The sequence below is a fragment of the Bufo bufo genome, chromosome 11, assembly GCF_905171765.1.
Source record: "Bufo bufo chromosome 11, aBufBuf1.1, whole genome shotgun sequence".
Lineage (NCBI taxonomy): Eukaryota > Metazoa > Chordata > Amphibia > Anura > Bufonidae > Bufo > Bufo bufo.
In genome coordinates, this window is record NC_053399.1 from 77,236,736 (window position 1) to 77,252,733 (window position 15,998).

Here is a 15,998-nt window from a genome sequence, read left to right on the forward strand (position 1 = left end):
TGAACGATGATGGTTCTGTGGCTCTTTACTGTCGGGGCTTGTAACGTTATGGCTTTACTTTGGGGGAATTGGGTTGTACAAACTAAATCTTTGCCTGGAGTGAAACAAGCCTAGTTGTCATGCCACGTTTTTCTTTCAGATTATTAACGAAGAATCACCCTGTGCTGCTGTATAAACCTGGAGGCACGTGGGTGCACAGTATGGGCACTTAGGTAATGGACACCATATCCATACAAACTTAGATTGCAAAGCACTCACCTTCCTTCTCTTCCCACAGGTGCAGATACTGGCTGCCGACGTCAAGGGTGACGTAGTTGACGAACCCTTCCTGCCGCACGAACTTGCACACAAACTCCTCTTTGTAGAGGCAGTTGAGGAGAAAACAAGACTTGATGACATCATCGTGGCCATGCTCGCGCTCCATCAGCGCCAGGTTACACGCCGGGACCCGGCAGCAGGCGGACAGGCAATCTCGGACCCGGTCCAGGTTGGGCGCAGCGAGGAAGGTCGCCCCGCTGCTCACAGAGTCGTTCAGCTCCAGCACAAAGTTGGGCAGCCCCTTGGTAAAACTGTCCAGGCAGCCCTGTCCATGGAGCTGGGGGCAGACCAGCCAGAGGGACGCGACGATAACGGCGACAGCGAACAGGAGGCGCATCCTGCAGACAAGCCGCCACAGAGGAGAAGAAAAGAGGCACCGACTTCTAGATGGTTAACCAGGGGACAGGAGAAGAACATGCTCCCTCACAGGAAACCCACATGCAATGTAAAGGGGAACTTCTCCTTTGTCATGGTTCCTTACAGTGTTCTTCTACACTAGATGAATTCGCCATAGATTTTTAGCACTTTTCAGATGAAGCAGCATCTCAGGAGACCACGAACGTTCTGAGTGTGAAGACGTCCTAGATAACACCAAGCCATTTGCACCACAGATTTCATGGAGATAAAGCTTTGAGCCCTGTCCCTGGTATATCCTGCACCAGTCTTTGCCCCCTGTACATTAGAATATAAAATATATATATATATAATTTTTTTTTTTTTTTTTATGAACCTGAAAAGGTACATATTGGCATTAATCCACCTTTAACCCTTTACCTGCTGGCTAGGTGGATGGAGTACAGATAATGCTTGTTGGTGGAAATGAAGAGGCAGGAAGTGAAATTGTACACCTGAGGCCTCCTCCCCGACCAGGAGTCACACACAGAGAAAAGCGGTTCCTTCACTAGTCGACAGTGTCACCACAGGGAAAAGGAATGACATACATACAATACAATACAATAAACCGACCGAGACCGAGCCCAGACTGGTAGAAGGCTTTAGGTGTCGTCACATGTTTAACCCAGGGGTTCTCGTTCTAATTGGGCCTGTGAAGAAGTGGAGTTTAAAGAACCGGAGTTTAAGACCAGGAGCAAGAAGTGTAGGTTTGGTAGATTTTCCTTGTGTGTTGTTGGCTTGATTCTAGCTAGTCCTCCAACTACAGCAGACAGGGTCTAATTCGCACTCATATTTACTGTTCATCCCCATTGAACATGTGCTCCATGGATAATGCTACCAAGTGTGTGTCCTGTGCAATGTATGCGTGCCTTGAAGAGCCATTCGAGGGTGACTACATTTGCACTAGATGCAATCATGTTGCATATTTGGAAGCCCAGATCTTGGATCTAAATAAGCAGCTTGAAATACTGGAGAGAGGCTTAGACCTCACTGTGCAGGTGCTGGCTGGGGGTCGGTGAAATGGAGGTGGGAGGAGGAGGGCAAGATCAGGACTATCAGGTGAGCATTTGGGTTAATGTAGGAAGAAGGGGTAGAGGGAAAAGTGCCAGGGAGGCTAGTCCTGAGCTGGAACGCCCAAGTGAATATGCCTGTGTCTGATATTAGGGATGAAAGCCCAGGGCCAGCAACACTGCAGCAGGCGTTTCTCCGAGCAACCAGGAGGATGACCGCTGCAGGAAGGATGGGAAAAGGAGTGCAGCAGAGATCAGACAGATGCTGGTGGTAGGGGACTCTATTAGGAGGACAGGGTCATCTGTCGCCGAGACCTTTGAATGCCGAACAGTGTGTTGTCTGCCGGGGGCTCGGGTTCGGCATTTTGCGGATCGGATTGAGAGATTGCTGGGTGGGGCTGGGGAAGACCCGGCGGTCATGGTACACATTGGCACCAATGACAAAGTCATGGGGAGATGGAAGGTCCTTAAAAATGATTTTGCATCGAGGATTCGTTTGTGTCATGTGACCACGGAGCGGAAGTGAAGCGCTTGCCATTACTTACCGCTCCGCAGTCACCCGCCGGCCCGTACCGCGCTGCACTGGATCCTGACACGTTGTCAGGTCATAGTGCACGTAAGCGCGAACTATGACCCGACGCTGTGTGACGTCAGGATCCAGTGCAGCGCGCGGAGAAGAGGAGGAAGGAGCTGTGGAGTGGCGCCCCTACAGGAAAGGTAAGTATTTTATTTCACTGGCGCTGGAGACATGGCACTGAAGGGGGGGGGGGGGGGGGGGGACATAGAAAAAATGTTAGTAGCAGCACAACGAAAAAATTAAACCTTTCTTGTGGTGGTGCCAACCGTGTTGGGAGCCAGTCTGAAGATCCCCCTTCAGTGCGTCGTATATGAAAAAACCGCAGCACTCGCTTGTCTTCAATTATGCAGGATTTATTCACCAACAAAAATGCGACGTTTCGACAGTCATGGTCTTTCTCAAGCGAAAGACCATGACGGTCGTAACGTCGCATTTTTGTTGGTGAATAAATCCTGCATAATTGAAGACAAGCGAGTGCTGCGGTTTTTTCATATACGACGCACTGAAGGGGGACAGCTGGCAATGGATGGCATGGCCGGGCACTGGGAGACATGGCAATGGATGGCATGGAGGGGCTGATGACACTGGGGTGGGGGACTGATGCACTTGGGCTGATCGCGCAGGGGGGGGGGGGGGGAACGAAGAGTGTTGGAAACAGATGGCAGGGGGGCTGATGAGTTTTTATAAAGGAAAACAGTCTAATAATTCATTTCTTCTTATTAGATTACTTTATTAATCGTAAAAAATTGATCGAATACTCAATTACTGAAATAATTGTTTACTGCAGCCCTACTCAGAAGCTGGTGCAGGAAGGGTTTGGGTTCATGGAGAACTGGGCTGACTTCGCGGTCGGTTACAGGCTCTACAGTAGGGACGGGCTGCACCTCAATGGGGAGGGTGCAACTGCCCTGGGGGGGGGGGGGGGGGAGGTGTCATAATAATAAGGGGGTAGATAGTGTAGACAGAGTGGGTTATAGGAGGGGACAGTGGGGATTTAGTGAGGAAAATAGGGAGAAGACTGGGCATAACTATACATAACTGAACTGCTGGTAACAAGAACCTGTCACATACAAAAATCCACCAAGGTAACCAAAAAATTGTGGATATTCACTCTACAGGTAATAGTAATTTAATATGTATTTTCACAAATGCCAGAAGTCTAGTTGGCAAAATGGGGGAGCTGGAGGCTATGGTAGTAGAAGAACACATAGATGTATTTGGTGTGGGTGAGACATGGTTGGACTCTTCACATGACTGGGCTGTTAATATTGAGGGTTTTACACTATTTAGCAAAGACCGGGTCAATAGAAAATACAGTGGTGTGTGCCCGTATGTGAGGGGTGATCTGAAGACATGTGTGAAAGAGGCAATCGTGGGTGCGGATGGTGAGGATGTAAAAACCTTATGGGTGGAAGTTCAAAGGGATATAAACACTGAAAAAAATAATCCTTGGTGTAATCTATAGACCCCCTAACATCTCAGAGGACATAGAAGCTCAACTGTATAACCAAACAGAGCGGGCGGCACAGGCTGGTACAGTGGTCATAATGGGAGATTTTAACTTCCCAGACATTGACTGGGGTCATGGTTCTGCCTCAACCGCAAATGGAAGAAGATTCCTCAACTTGCTGCAGGACCACTTTATGGGCCAGTTTGTAGAAGCTCCCACTAGGGGCGATGCTCTGTTGGATATGGTAATTTCTAATGATGCAGAGCTGGTTGGCAATGTTACTGTTCGAGAAACACTAGGTAATAGTGACCACAATATAATTATATTCCCTTCAAACTATAAGACGCAACTCTGTCAATTTCCCTGGGTTGAGGGCAGCATTTCAGGGCATAGACTGGGAGCAGCTACTGTCACATAATAAAGGCTCGTTCACACGAACATGTGAAGCCCAAGGGGATCTCAGACCCATTCACTTGAATGGCTCCACGATCCTTCCGTGCCGCAAAAAGATAGAACTTGCTCTATCTTTTTGCAGTGTGGAAGCACAGAACCCCAGAAAGCACTCCGGAGTGCTTCCGTAGTGTTCCGTTCTGCATCTCTGGATTTGCGGAGCCATTGAAATTAATTGGTCCGAATCAGTGATGCGGAATGGCCACGGAACGGTGCCCGTGTTTTGCCGCAAATGCGGTCCGCAATATGGCAACGGGCATTACACATTCGTGTGAACGAGCCCTAATATTGAGGATGAATGGGAGAGCTGTAATTCCACTAAAAAAAATTATTCCTTTAGGTAACAAGTGAAAACGGCTAAAATTAAACCCCCGTGGCTTACAGCTACTGAAAAAAGGGCAATAAAAAACAAAAAAAGGGCATTTAAAAAATACAAATCTGAGGTGTCAGCTGTAGCGTTTGAAGATTACAAAGGGCTTAATAAAATCTGTAAAAAGATAAAATTAGCAAAAATACTAAACGAACAGCAGGTGGCAAAAGAGAGTAAAACAAATCCCCAAAAATTCTTTAAATATATAAATGCTAAAAAAAAAATAAACAAGGTCTGAGCAGGTAGGTCCCCTAAATAATAGTAAATGGGGGGGAGGGTAGTCTCTTAAGATAAGGAAAAGGCAGAGTTCCTAAATAGGTTTTTTAGCTCTGTATATACAAAAGAGAAAGGAGCTGATATCTGTGGTGCTGGGGCTGTTAGTACTCAATTGGCTAACTGTAGATATGGTCCAAGATAAGTTTAATAGGGTAAATGAACAAGGCTCCAGGTCCAGATGGATTACACCCAAGAGTTCTTAAGGAGCTCAGTTCAGTCATTGCTGTGCCCCTGTTTATAATTTTTAAGGATTCTCTAGGGACTGGTACAGTGCCAAGTGATTGGCGCAAGGCAAATGTGGTGGCCATATTCAAAAAAGGATCAATGTCCTCCACAGGTAATTATAGACCAGCTAGTTTAACGTCTGTTGTGGGAAAAATGTTTGAAGGACTCTTAAGGGACTATATACAGGAGTATGTGACTGTAAATAATATTATAAGTGATAACCAGCATGGGTTTACCAAGGACAGAAGTTGTCAGACTAACCTGATTGGTTTTATGAGGAGGCGAGTAGTAGCCTGGACAGAGGGGCGGCTGTGGATGTAGTGAGGTGAGTAGTAGCCTGGACAGAGGGGCGGCTGTGGATGTAGTGAGGTGAGTAGTTGCCTGGACAGAGGGGCGGCTGTGGATGTAGTGAGGTGAGTAGTAGCCTGGACAGAGGGGCGGCTGTGGATGTAGTGAGGTGAGTAGTAGCCTGGACAGAGGGGCGGCTGTGGATGTAGTGAGGTGAGTAGTAGCCTGGACAGAGGGGCGGCTGTGGATGTAGTGAGGTGAGTAGTAGCCTGGACAGAGGGGCGGCTGTGGATGTAGTGAGGTGAGTAGTAGCCTGGACAGAGGGGCGGCTGTGGATGTAGTGAGGTGAGTAGAAGTCTGGACAGAGGGGCGGCTGTGGATGTAGTGAGGTGAGTAGAAGTCTGGACAGAGGGGCGGCTGTGGATGTAGTGAGGTGAGTAGTAGCCTGGACAGAGGGGCGGCTGTGGATGTAGTGAGGCGAGTAGAAGTCTGGACAGAGGGGCGGCTGTGGATGTAGTGTTTCTGGATTTTGCAAAGGCTTTTGATACTGTCCCTCAGACGATTAATAGGCAAAGTAAGGTCTATTGGCTTGTATAGTTTGTAATTGGACCAAAAACTGGCTGAAGGACCGTGTCCAGAGAGTTGTGGTCGATGATTCCTATTCAGAATGGTCCCAGGTTATAAGTGGTGACCCCAAGGTTCAGTGCTGGGTCCTCTATTATTTAATTTTTTTATTAAATGATATAGAGGACAAGATTAGGCTACATGCACATGCACATGAACATGAACATAAGGGTTCCGTGCAGTGGGCCAGCCGCATGCGGATCCATTCACTTAAATGGGGTCCGCGATCCGCACCGCAAAAAAGTAGTGCATGCACTACTTTTTTCCGGTGCAGAGGCACAGCCACAGACACCAAGGAAGCACTCCGTAGTGCTTCCACGGAGTTCCGATCCGTGCCTCCATTCCGCATCTCCGCAATGGCGGACCCATTCAAGTGAATGGGTTCGCGATCAGTGATGCGGAATGCACACGGCCGGTGCCAGTGTATTGCGGAACCGCTGTATGCAGGCCACAATACGGCCACGGGGGGGGGCACACGGTCGTGTGCATGTAGCCTTAATAGCACCATATCTATTTTTGCAGATGACACCAAGCTATGTAGTACTGTACAGTCTACGGAAGATGTCCACAAACTACAACTGCTGATTGGGCATCAACTTGGCAAATTAGGTTTAATGTGGATAAATGTAAAGTTCTGCATCTTGGTAGTAATAATCTCTGTGCTTCCTATGTCCTAGGGGATGTAACACTGGGAGAGTCACTTATAGAGAAGGATTTGGGTGTCCTTGTAGATGGTAGATTAAATAACAGCATACAATGTCAATCAGCTGCTTCTAAGGCCACCATGATATTCTCATGCATTAAACGAGGCATGGACTCGCGGGGCAGGGATGTACTATTACCACTTTACAAAGTGCTGGTGCAGCCTCATCTGGAATACGCAGTCCAGTTCTGGGCACCAGTCCATAGAAAGGACGCACTGCAGCTGGAAAAAGTACACAGGAGAGCGACTAAACTGATAAGGGGCATGTAGGGTCTTAGTTATGAAGAAAGATTAAAAGAATTACATTTATTTAGTATTGAGAAGAGAAGTCTAAAGGCGGGGGACATGATTAACCAATAGGAATATAAAATGGACCATACAAAAAATACGGTGAAAAACTGTTCCATGTAAAATGCCCTCAAAAGACAAGGGGGCACTGCCTCCGACTGGAGAAGAAAAAGTTCAGTCTCCAGAAGCGTCAAAGCTTCTTTACTGTAAGAACTGTGAATCTGTGGAATAGACTTCCTCAGGACGTGGTCACAGCAGGAACAGTGGACAGTTTCAAAAAGGGTTTAGATGAATTCTTAAAAGTAAAAAACATTAATGCTTATGAAAACGTGTAGAAATCTGAGTCTCTCTTCCTTCTGGGATTGGCATCCCCCACCTATCCCTTGATGGACTTATGTAACTCTGTAATCTGTAACCATTACTCATTGTAGATTCCAGGCAACAGCAACGTAAGGAAGGAATGATTCAATATGTAAATTATATATATTAAAAGGGGATGCCTGAGTGAAATTAGAATAAAAAAAAAATATTAGAATTTAGTTTTTTAAATGTATACGTTACCGCCCCAAACCACACGTTCTAGCTTTGTTTTCCTGACTGTAACCGCACATGACCACTGCTGGTAATCAATGGCCTCAGCGGTCTCGTGCCATATACTGCTGAGGCCAAAAACGTCATGACTGCACAGGTGGGGAGGTCTGGAGCAGCAGTGCCGAAACAGTGAGGATAATACATAGGGCCAGATTTATCATTCCTCTGACAGCTCACTCCACTTTCACATATGGCTAAAGTCAGTTTTAGCCAAGTCAGATTTATGATCGGCCCTTTTAGACTGTAATAAATCTGGTTTGATGGTAGCAGTTTATCAGTCAGTAAGCAGCTTTACAAAAGTCGCACATCTTTACGAAAAAGTCGCACGTTTTTATGAAAAAGTCGCATGTTCTATTAAAAAGTCTCATAAGATAAGCATGGTCCTCACTGGAGTGAAATTGGGACTTTTTTGCGACTTTTTTAAATAGTCCCAATAGTAAATCTGTCTAGAGATTCATTTACATAAGAAAACACGCCCACTTTCAGAAAACTGGCGAGCATAGTGCAGAGCAGAAAAAAGTCGCAAATTTGTGCGCAGTTTTAGCGTTTGGGACTTTTTTGGGACTTTTTCACTCCATTATTCTGACCTGAGCTAATGATAAATCTGGCCCATTGTTGTTAGTAGTATTGGGGTTGTCTGAGATAATTAAACGTCTCAGACCAGCCTTCTAATTACTTAAAGAGTAACTACACTTTTTTGAAACTTTTGATACATCATAGGGATATATCAAAAGTGTTGATTGGCGGGGGGTCCCAGCTCGGAGACTCCCACCGATCTCTAGAACGAGAAGTCATGAACGCCAAGACGAGTGCTGCTTCTCCTCTCTGTCGAGCATGGTAGTAAAGACGGTCTCATTAGAAACCCTTTGAGACCATCTTCTCTACCGCGCTCAACAGCATGGAGAAGCAGTGCTCGGCTGAGCGTTTCTGACTTCTCGTTCTAGAGATCGGTGGGAGTCTTAGCGCTGGGACCCCCCCGCCAATCAACACTTTGATAGGCCCCTATGACATCAAAAGTTTAAAAAGAGTGTAGTTCCTCCCCTTTCTACAACATCATTCTCTATGGCACTGGTCCGGTCCTCCTGCCGCTGCTTGTCTTCAACAGTCTTACGCAGAGGACAGCAGCAGCGACAGTCCATACGTCTGCACATCACATGACCACAGCCAATCCATAGGTTGTTATTTTAGGCAATTAGAGGTCTTGTCCAATTTTTTATTTTTATTTTAGGTAGGATAATTTCACTGGGTCCAGGCGGTGCTCCAGCCCTTTCCAGCTATGCTAGAAACGATGAATTCTGTCAGACGTTCCTAGTCTGAAGCTAGCCACATTTCACTGCTTGTGCTGTACATAGTGCGCCCTGCGCTGATGAATGGCGGGTAAAGTCTAAGGCATATTGGTATGCCTTAGACTTTTTCCAGGGTGCGGGTGCTCACAGACAGGGCTCTGAGTGCCGCCTCTGGCACCAGTGCCATAGGTTCGCCACCACTGGGCTAGGGTAACGTGCCCATTGTACAGCACCTGACGCTGGATGCGGCCGCCCACGGGAGCGCAGTGCAAGTCAGATAACCCCTTTAAATTAACATGTATCTGTGGAGCGTAGTCACCCACTATTTCACAGAATCAATGCTGGTTCCGGTTCTTGATGTGCAAACCAGCAGGACTGCCACCGCATTTCATCCTTTACTATAAGGAAAGAGGGAAACTGGTGACATTCCCGACTTTTTACTCATTTACAGTTCACACTGCCCCAGGCACTAAGCCGGAATATGCCCCCATTAAAGGCCTATTTACAATTGCTAACCATCATCATGATTCACTCGTTCCTGAGCAATCGCAATGTTGATTCGTCAGTGTAAAAGTAGAAAGTTTTATTGTTGATTTATCTGCATCATTTTGATGCTGTAAAAAATAAAAAATAATTTTTTTTTTCGCTCAATAAGGGTCTATTAACACGTCCTCAAAATGGGTCCGCATCCGTTCCGCAAACTGCGGAACGGGTGCAGACCCATTCATTCTGTATGGGGCAGGAATGGATTCGGACAGCACACAGTGCGCTGTCCGCATCTGCATTTCCAGAGAGCGACCCCGATCTTCCGGTCCGCGGCTTCGGAAAAAAAAAATAGAACATGTTCTATGGGGGTGCCGGCCGGGTGTGTGAATGGACCCCAAGATGCACTTTTTTTTTTTTTTTTTTTTACACAGAAGCGGGGGAAATAGCAGTGCGTCTTATGGAGCAAATACTAGTGAGCACATCCGTTATGGAAGCGCTCACTGGTATGCAGGAAGCACAGGCAGCGGTGAATGTAGTGCTACCTGCACTCAACACTGCCTAGTCTTCCTCCGGGTGCCGCGTATGTCCTGACTGCGTACAGCATGAGGACGTAGTGCACAATATGACCTGTCACCGTGCAGAGTGGGCCCAGAGAAGACCGGGCAGCAGCGAGTGCCGAAGAGACCGCCAGATTTGCAGAGTGGTGGCGGAGCAGGAGAGGCAAGTCAATCATTTTTTTTATGTCTGATAGAGGGAGGTCAGATGAGGATTGTTGGCGAGATCCGATGAGGATTGGGGGGGTGTGCGAACTGAATCTGAAGTCCGATGAGGATTGGAGGAGGGGGGGGGGGAATCTGAGGTCCGATGAGGATTGGGGGTGTGTGATCTGAGGTCCGATGAGGATGGGGAGGGGGGGGGGGCGATCTGAGGTCCGATGAGGATTGGGGAAGGGGGGGGGGGCGATCTGAGGTCCGATGAGGATTGGGGAAGGGGGGGGGGGGGGCGATCTGAGGTCCGATGAGGATTGGGGAAGGGGGGGGGGGGCGATCTGAGGTCCGATGAGGATTGGGGGGCGATCTGAGGTCCGATGAGGATTGGGGAAGGGGGAGCGATCTGAGGTCCGGGGAAGGGGGAGCGATCTGAGGTCCGATGAGGATTGGGGAAGGGGGACCGATCTGAGGTCCGATGAGGATTGGGGAAGGGGGGGGGCGATCTGAGGTCCGATGAGGATTGGGGAAGGGGGACCGATCTGAGGTCCGATGAGGATTGGGGAAGGGGGGGGCGATCTGAGGTCCGATGAGGATTGGGGAAGGGGGGGGCGATCTGAGGTCCGATGAGGATTGGGGAAGGGGGGGGCGATCTGAGGTCCGATGAGGATTGGGGAAGGGGGGGGGGCGATCTGAGGTCCGATGAGGATTGGGGAAGGGGGGGGGGGGCGATCTGAGGTCCGACGAGGATTGGGGAAGGGGGGGGGGGGGCGATCTGAGGTCCGACGAGGATTGGGGAAGGGGGGGGGGGCGGCGATCTGAGGTCCGACAAAAATTGGGGAAGGGGGGGGGGGGGGGGCGGCGATCTGAGGTCCGACGAGGATTGGGGAAGGGGGGGGGGGGCGATCTGAGGTCCGACGAGGATTGGTCAGCATTGCATCTTGCATTGAGTGCAATGTAAAAAGGATTAAACAACTGACTGAGATCAATTGATAACACTATTGATCACTTTGGTTCCAGGCGGTGGGGCTACTAGCGAGCAGATATTTATCATCTATCCCTTAAAAAGGTGATAAATGTCCATTGTGGCACAACCCCTTTCATGACTATAATAATAACTATGAATGACAATGGGACAGTCCAGGAAATACTAATGTTTTAGGGCTCATGCACACGGCCGTAAGCGTTTTGAGGTCTGCAAATATCTGCTGAGTGCATGCCGCCATATTTTTTTTTCCCTTTACTCCTGCAAAAATGTCCTATCCCTGTCCACAAAATGGGACAAGAATAGGACATGCTCCATTTATCCTGTGAGGCTACGGAACACAGGCGTGCTGTCCGCACATTTTTCCGTCCCATTGAGAAAAATGGAGCCGCATCAGAGATGCAGACAAACTATGGCGTGTGCATGAGCCCTTAAAGGGGTTGACCAGGTTAAAAAGACATAAATTACTCTTACCGGTAATTGGATTTCCCTTTAGCCTCCACAACGGCACGGGATTTACCCAGTCAGGTAGTGCCGTTGTGGGGAAAATTTTTTTTTTTTTTTAAATACTTTACTCACTATTACCTCATCGGACCTCAATCCCGGGAGTCAAGGTGCCCCTGATGTACCGAGGCTGGCAACCAGGAGGTGGGCTCCAGGACGGGGCGAGCAGTAATCAGGAGAGGGTCAGCCCCTCACCTGAGTGCACAATGACCTGTCTCACTTCTGTGGCATGCAGCCTTTAAGATGGGCCCCAGGAGGACGCCCGGTCCTTCTTATAGTCTGCTGTTGATAAGAACTTACCAACTCCATGCAGATGTTGCCCATGGTCAGGTTCAAACCTAGGACCACAACAGTTCTAACCACTGAGCCCCCTCCGTTACCCACGTGGATAACCCTGGGCTAGAAAGCCATCTATACCGCTCACAGTAGGACCTCCTTAGACGTATATGTCGCCAAAAGCATGGCCAACTCAAAGGGCTTGATCACACATTGGAGAGCCAGAGGAAAGTAAAGCTGGGCGCCCAACTGTACAGACGCAAAAGGGTTAAAATAAGACTTCTATAAAACTGGTGTCCTGGACCAACACCAGACCAAGACGTCCGCTCATACCTTGCCTCTTGTCGGTGACGTCACAGGTCCACAAGGGCAGATCCAGAGTGCTCAGCAGTACCAGGAGAAGAAAAAGAAAAGAAACTGCAGCACAAAAGGTTTTACCCGCGGCTTTCAAGGTTTGCAATGCAAAAGGTGGAAACCAGCAGAAGACCAGCAATGATTCCTCCAGCACCACCAGTTTTTTTTTTTCTTCTATGACCTATCCTCAGGATCGGCGTGGGTCCGACACCCAGCGCCGTACATTGTATAGTGGCCATGTCTGGTATTGCAGCCCAGGTCCATTCACTCCTATGGGGCATGCGATTGATGAACGTGACGTCACATGGCCTAGGAAAAGCTGCGTCACTGACTTCTCAAACAACTGAATGGCAGGGGTCCCGGATGTCGGACCCCCACTGATCAGGTACCGATGACAGAATGTGAGAGGTGCGACTTTCAGGGACCGCTCAGACAATCGGCACCAGCGACAACGGATGACGTCCGCACCTTGGAGCCCCCACAAGCCTCCAGATCCAGGGCTCTTCTTCCTCCATGGCCCTGGCACTCATACTAGACACTGGGTGTGGGGGTAGCGGGGTTGACCTGAGGCAGGCAGTGGGGCTGGCGGTGTGCTGTCAGTGTGATGGACCACTGCCTAGTAAAGACGCAGAGGGAACTGCTTAGAGAGGACAATCCCTTTAAGGATGCAGCCTCATAAAACAAAAAAAAATTGCTTTTTAATTTGAGAGCTCGTTTTATTTGGGACAGGTTCTTATTTTTAACAGGGTCTGCTGTATTGTATAACTTTAAAAAAAAAGTTCTGGGGTCCCCTTAGGGGTCTGGACCCTGCGATCACTTGTACTGTGTATTTAGGTGTATGCATATGTAAACATGTGTCGTGACGCCGCGTATTTGCCGTTGAGTAGGGAACCCGTTACATCCACGTGACCGCTGCAGCCACTTATTTTTTTTAACAACATTTTCTGCAACTAGTTTCATTTGTATTAAACTCCTGGACAACCCCTTTAAGTTAAAGGGGTTGTCTCATTCCAGCAAATAGCATTTATCATGTAGAGAAAAGTTACTACAAGGCACTTCCTAATGTATTGTCTCCATGGTTACGACCACCCTGCAATCCGGCCAAACACCCCCTCACCGATCAGACAATTATACCCCACCCTGTGGGCAGCAGGGGATGAATGATCACTACTGTGATCATTCATCTCCCTACAGATTGTCCTGTATAAATGACAGCACATTGTAGGTTTGTGACGTCACCAGGCACTCACCTTCCTTCTCTTCCCACAGGTGCAGATACTGGCTGCTGACGTCAAGCGTGACGTAGTTGACGAACCCTTCCTGCCGCACGAACTTGCAGACAAACTCCTCTTTGTAGAGGCAGTTGAGGAGGAAGCAGGACCTGATGACGTCATCGTGGCCATGCTCGCGCTCCATCAGCGCCAGGTTGCAGGCCGGGACCCGGCAGCAGGCGGACAGGCAGTCCCGGGCCCGGTCCAGGGTGGGCGCCGTCAGGAAGGTGGCGCCGCTGCTCACGGAGTCGTTCAGCTCCAGCACGAAGTTGGGCAGCCCCTTGGTGAAGTTGTCCAGGCAGCCCTGTCCATGGAGCTGGGGGCAGACCAGCCAGAGGGACGCCACGGTGACGGCGGCGGCGAACAGGAGGCGCATCCTGCGGTCCGGCTATACAGGGGCGAGCGCGGCGGTCAGAGGCTCATGTTACCGCACACACTGGGCGGCTCCCGGACTGCGGCTCTCCTCCCGGCACTCGGGTGCGTTTCTGGCGGCGGAGCCGGACAAGTCGTCGTCGTCACCTCCGTGTCCTCCGCGGGTTTCACGTGAAACTGAAATGGGTGTTTCCTATCGGCAGGTATCCACCTTTAACCCCTCACCTGCCGGCCAGGTAGACGTCTGAAGCTGGGAGCCAGGAAGTGAAACTGTACACCTGAGTCCCCTCCCCCACCCCATCAGTGACTCACCGAGGAGGCAGGGGGAGAGTGCGGTCACCTGCCTGCCAGGGAGGAGTACCTGGGGCTGGAGGGGTTAATGGAGGGGGAGAGTGTGGTCACCTGCCTGCCAGGGAGGATTACCTGGGGCTGGAGGGGTTAATGGAGGGCAGGAGGGGGAGAGTGTGGTCACCTGCCTGCCAGGGAGGATTACCTGGGGCAGGAGGGGTTAATGGAGGGCAGGAGGCTGGGGCTGGAGGGGTTAATGGAGGGGGAGGCTAGAGGGGTTAATGGAGGCTGGGGATGGAGGAGTTAATGGAGGCTGGGGCTGGAGGGGTTAATGGAAAGGGAGGCTGGGGCTGGAGGGGGTTAATGGAAAGGGAGGCTGGGGCTGGAGGGGTTAATGGAGGGGAGGCTGGGGTTAATGGAGGGGAGGCTGGGGTTAATGGAGGGGGAGGGGGGGCTGGAGAGGTTAATGGAGGCTCAGGCTGGAGGGGTTAATGGAGTCTGGGGATGGAGGGGGAGGCTAGAGGGGTTAATGGAGGCTGGGGATGGAGGGGTTAATGGAGGCTGGGGATGGAGGGGTTAATGGAAAGGGAGGCTGGGGCTGGAGGGGTTAATGGAGGCTGGGGCTGGAGGGGTTAATGGAGGCTGGGGATGGAGGGGTTAATGGAAAGGGAGGCTGGGGCTGGAGGGGTTAATGGAAAGGGAGGCTGGGGCTGGAGGGGTTAATGGAGGGGGAGGCTGGGGTTAATGGAGGGGGGGGCTGGAGAGGTTAATGGAGGCTCAGGCTGGAGGGGTTAATGGAGGCTGGGGATGCAGGGGTTAATGGAGGCTGGGGCTGGAGGGGTTAATGGAGGGCAGGAGGGGGAGGCTGGGGCTGGAGGGGTTAATGGAGGCTGGAGGGGTTAATGGAGGCTGGGGATGGAGGGGGAGGCTAGAGGGGTTAATGGAGGCTGGGGATGGAGGGGTTAATGGAGGCTGGAGGGGTTAATGGAAAGAGAGGCTGGGGCTGGAGGGGTTAATGGAGGGGGGCTGGAGAGGTTAATGAAGGCTCAGGCTGGAGGGGTTAATGGAGGCTGGGGATGGAGGGGGAGGCTAGAGGGGTTAATGGAGGCTGGGGCTGGAGGGGTTAATGGAAAGGGAGGCTGGGGATGGAGGGGGAGGCTGGAGAGGTTAATGGAGGCTCAGGCTGGAGGGGTTAATGAAGGCTGGGGATGGAGGGGGGGCTAGAGGGGTTAATGGGGGCTGGAGGGTTTAATGGAGGCTGGGGCTGGAGGGGTTAATGGAAAGGGAGGCTGGGGCTGGAGGGGTTAATGGAGGGGGAGGCTGGGGTTAATGGAGGGGAAGGCTGGGGCTGGAGGGGTTAATGGAGGGCAGGAGGAGTGGATGGAGGGCTGGAGGGGTTAATGAAGGGGGAGGCTGGGGCTGGAGGGGTTAATGGAGGGGGAGGCTGGGGATGGAGGGGGGGCTGGAGGGGTTAATGGAGGGGGAGAGTGTCCTCCATGGGGCTGCTGTGGTCACCTGCCTGCTAGGAAGGATTACCTGGGGCAGGAGGGGTTAATGGAGGGCAGGAGGGGGATGCAGGAGGGGGAGGCTGGGACTGGAGAGGTTAATGGAGGGGGGCTGGGGCTGGAGGGGTTAATGGAGGCTGGGGATGGAGGGGGAGGCTGGAGGAGTTAATGGAGGGGGAGGCTAGAGGGGTTAATGGAGGCTGGGGCTGTAGGGGTTAATTGGGACTGGAGGGGTTAATGGAAAGGGGGCTGGAGGGGAGGCTGGGGTTAATGGAGGGTGGGGCTGGAGGGGTTAATGGAGGGGAGGCTGGGGCTGGAGGGGTTAATGGAGGCTCGGGATGGAGGGGGAGGCTGGGGATGGAGGGGGAGGCTAGAGGGGTTAATGGAGGCTGGGGATGGAG

General features: G+C 50.8%; 1 protein-coding gene across 2 annotated transcripts in view; it reads right to left on the reverse strand.

Annotated features, from left to right (window-relative positions):
• The window catches only part of SPINT1 (serine peptidase inhibitor, Kunitz type 1), a 52,667-nt gene extending 38,586 nt beyond the window's left edge, over window positions 1-14,081 (reverse strand). The window contains exon 1 of one of the 2 annotated variants that reach the window (XM_040411710.1): window positions 13,412-14,081. In XM_040411710.1, coding sequence (XP_040267644.1) covers window positions 13,412-13,808 — 397 coding nt within the window. In that variant the 5' untranslated portion in view covers window positions 13,809-14,081. Of the gene's footprint in view, window positions 1-258; window positions 692-13,411 lie in introns of those variants that run through there. The other variant, XM_040411709.1, reaches the window with a different exon arrangement.
• Window positions 14,082-15,998: the final 1,917 nt, after the last annotated feature.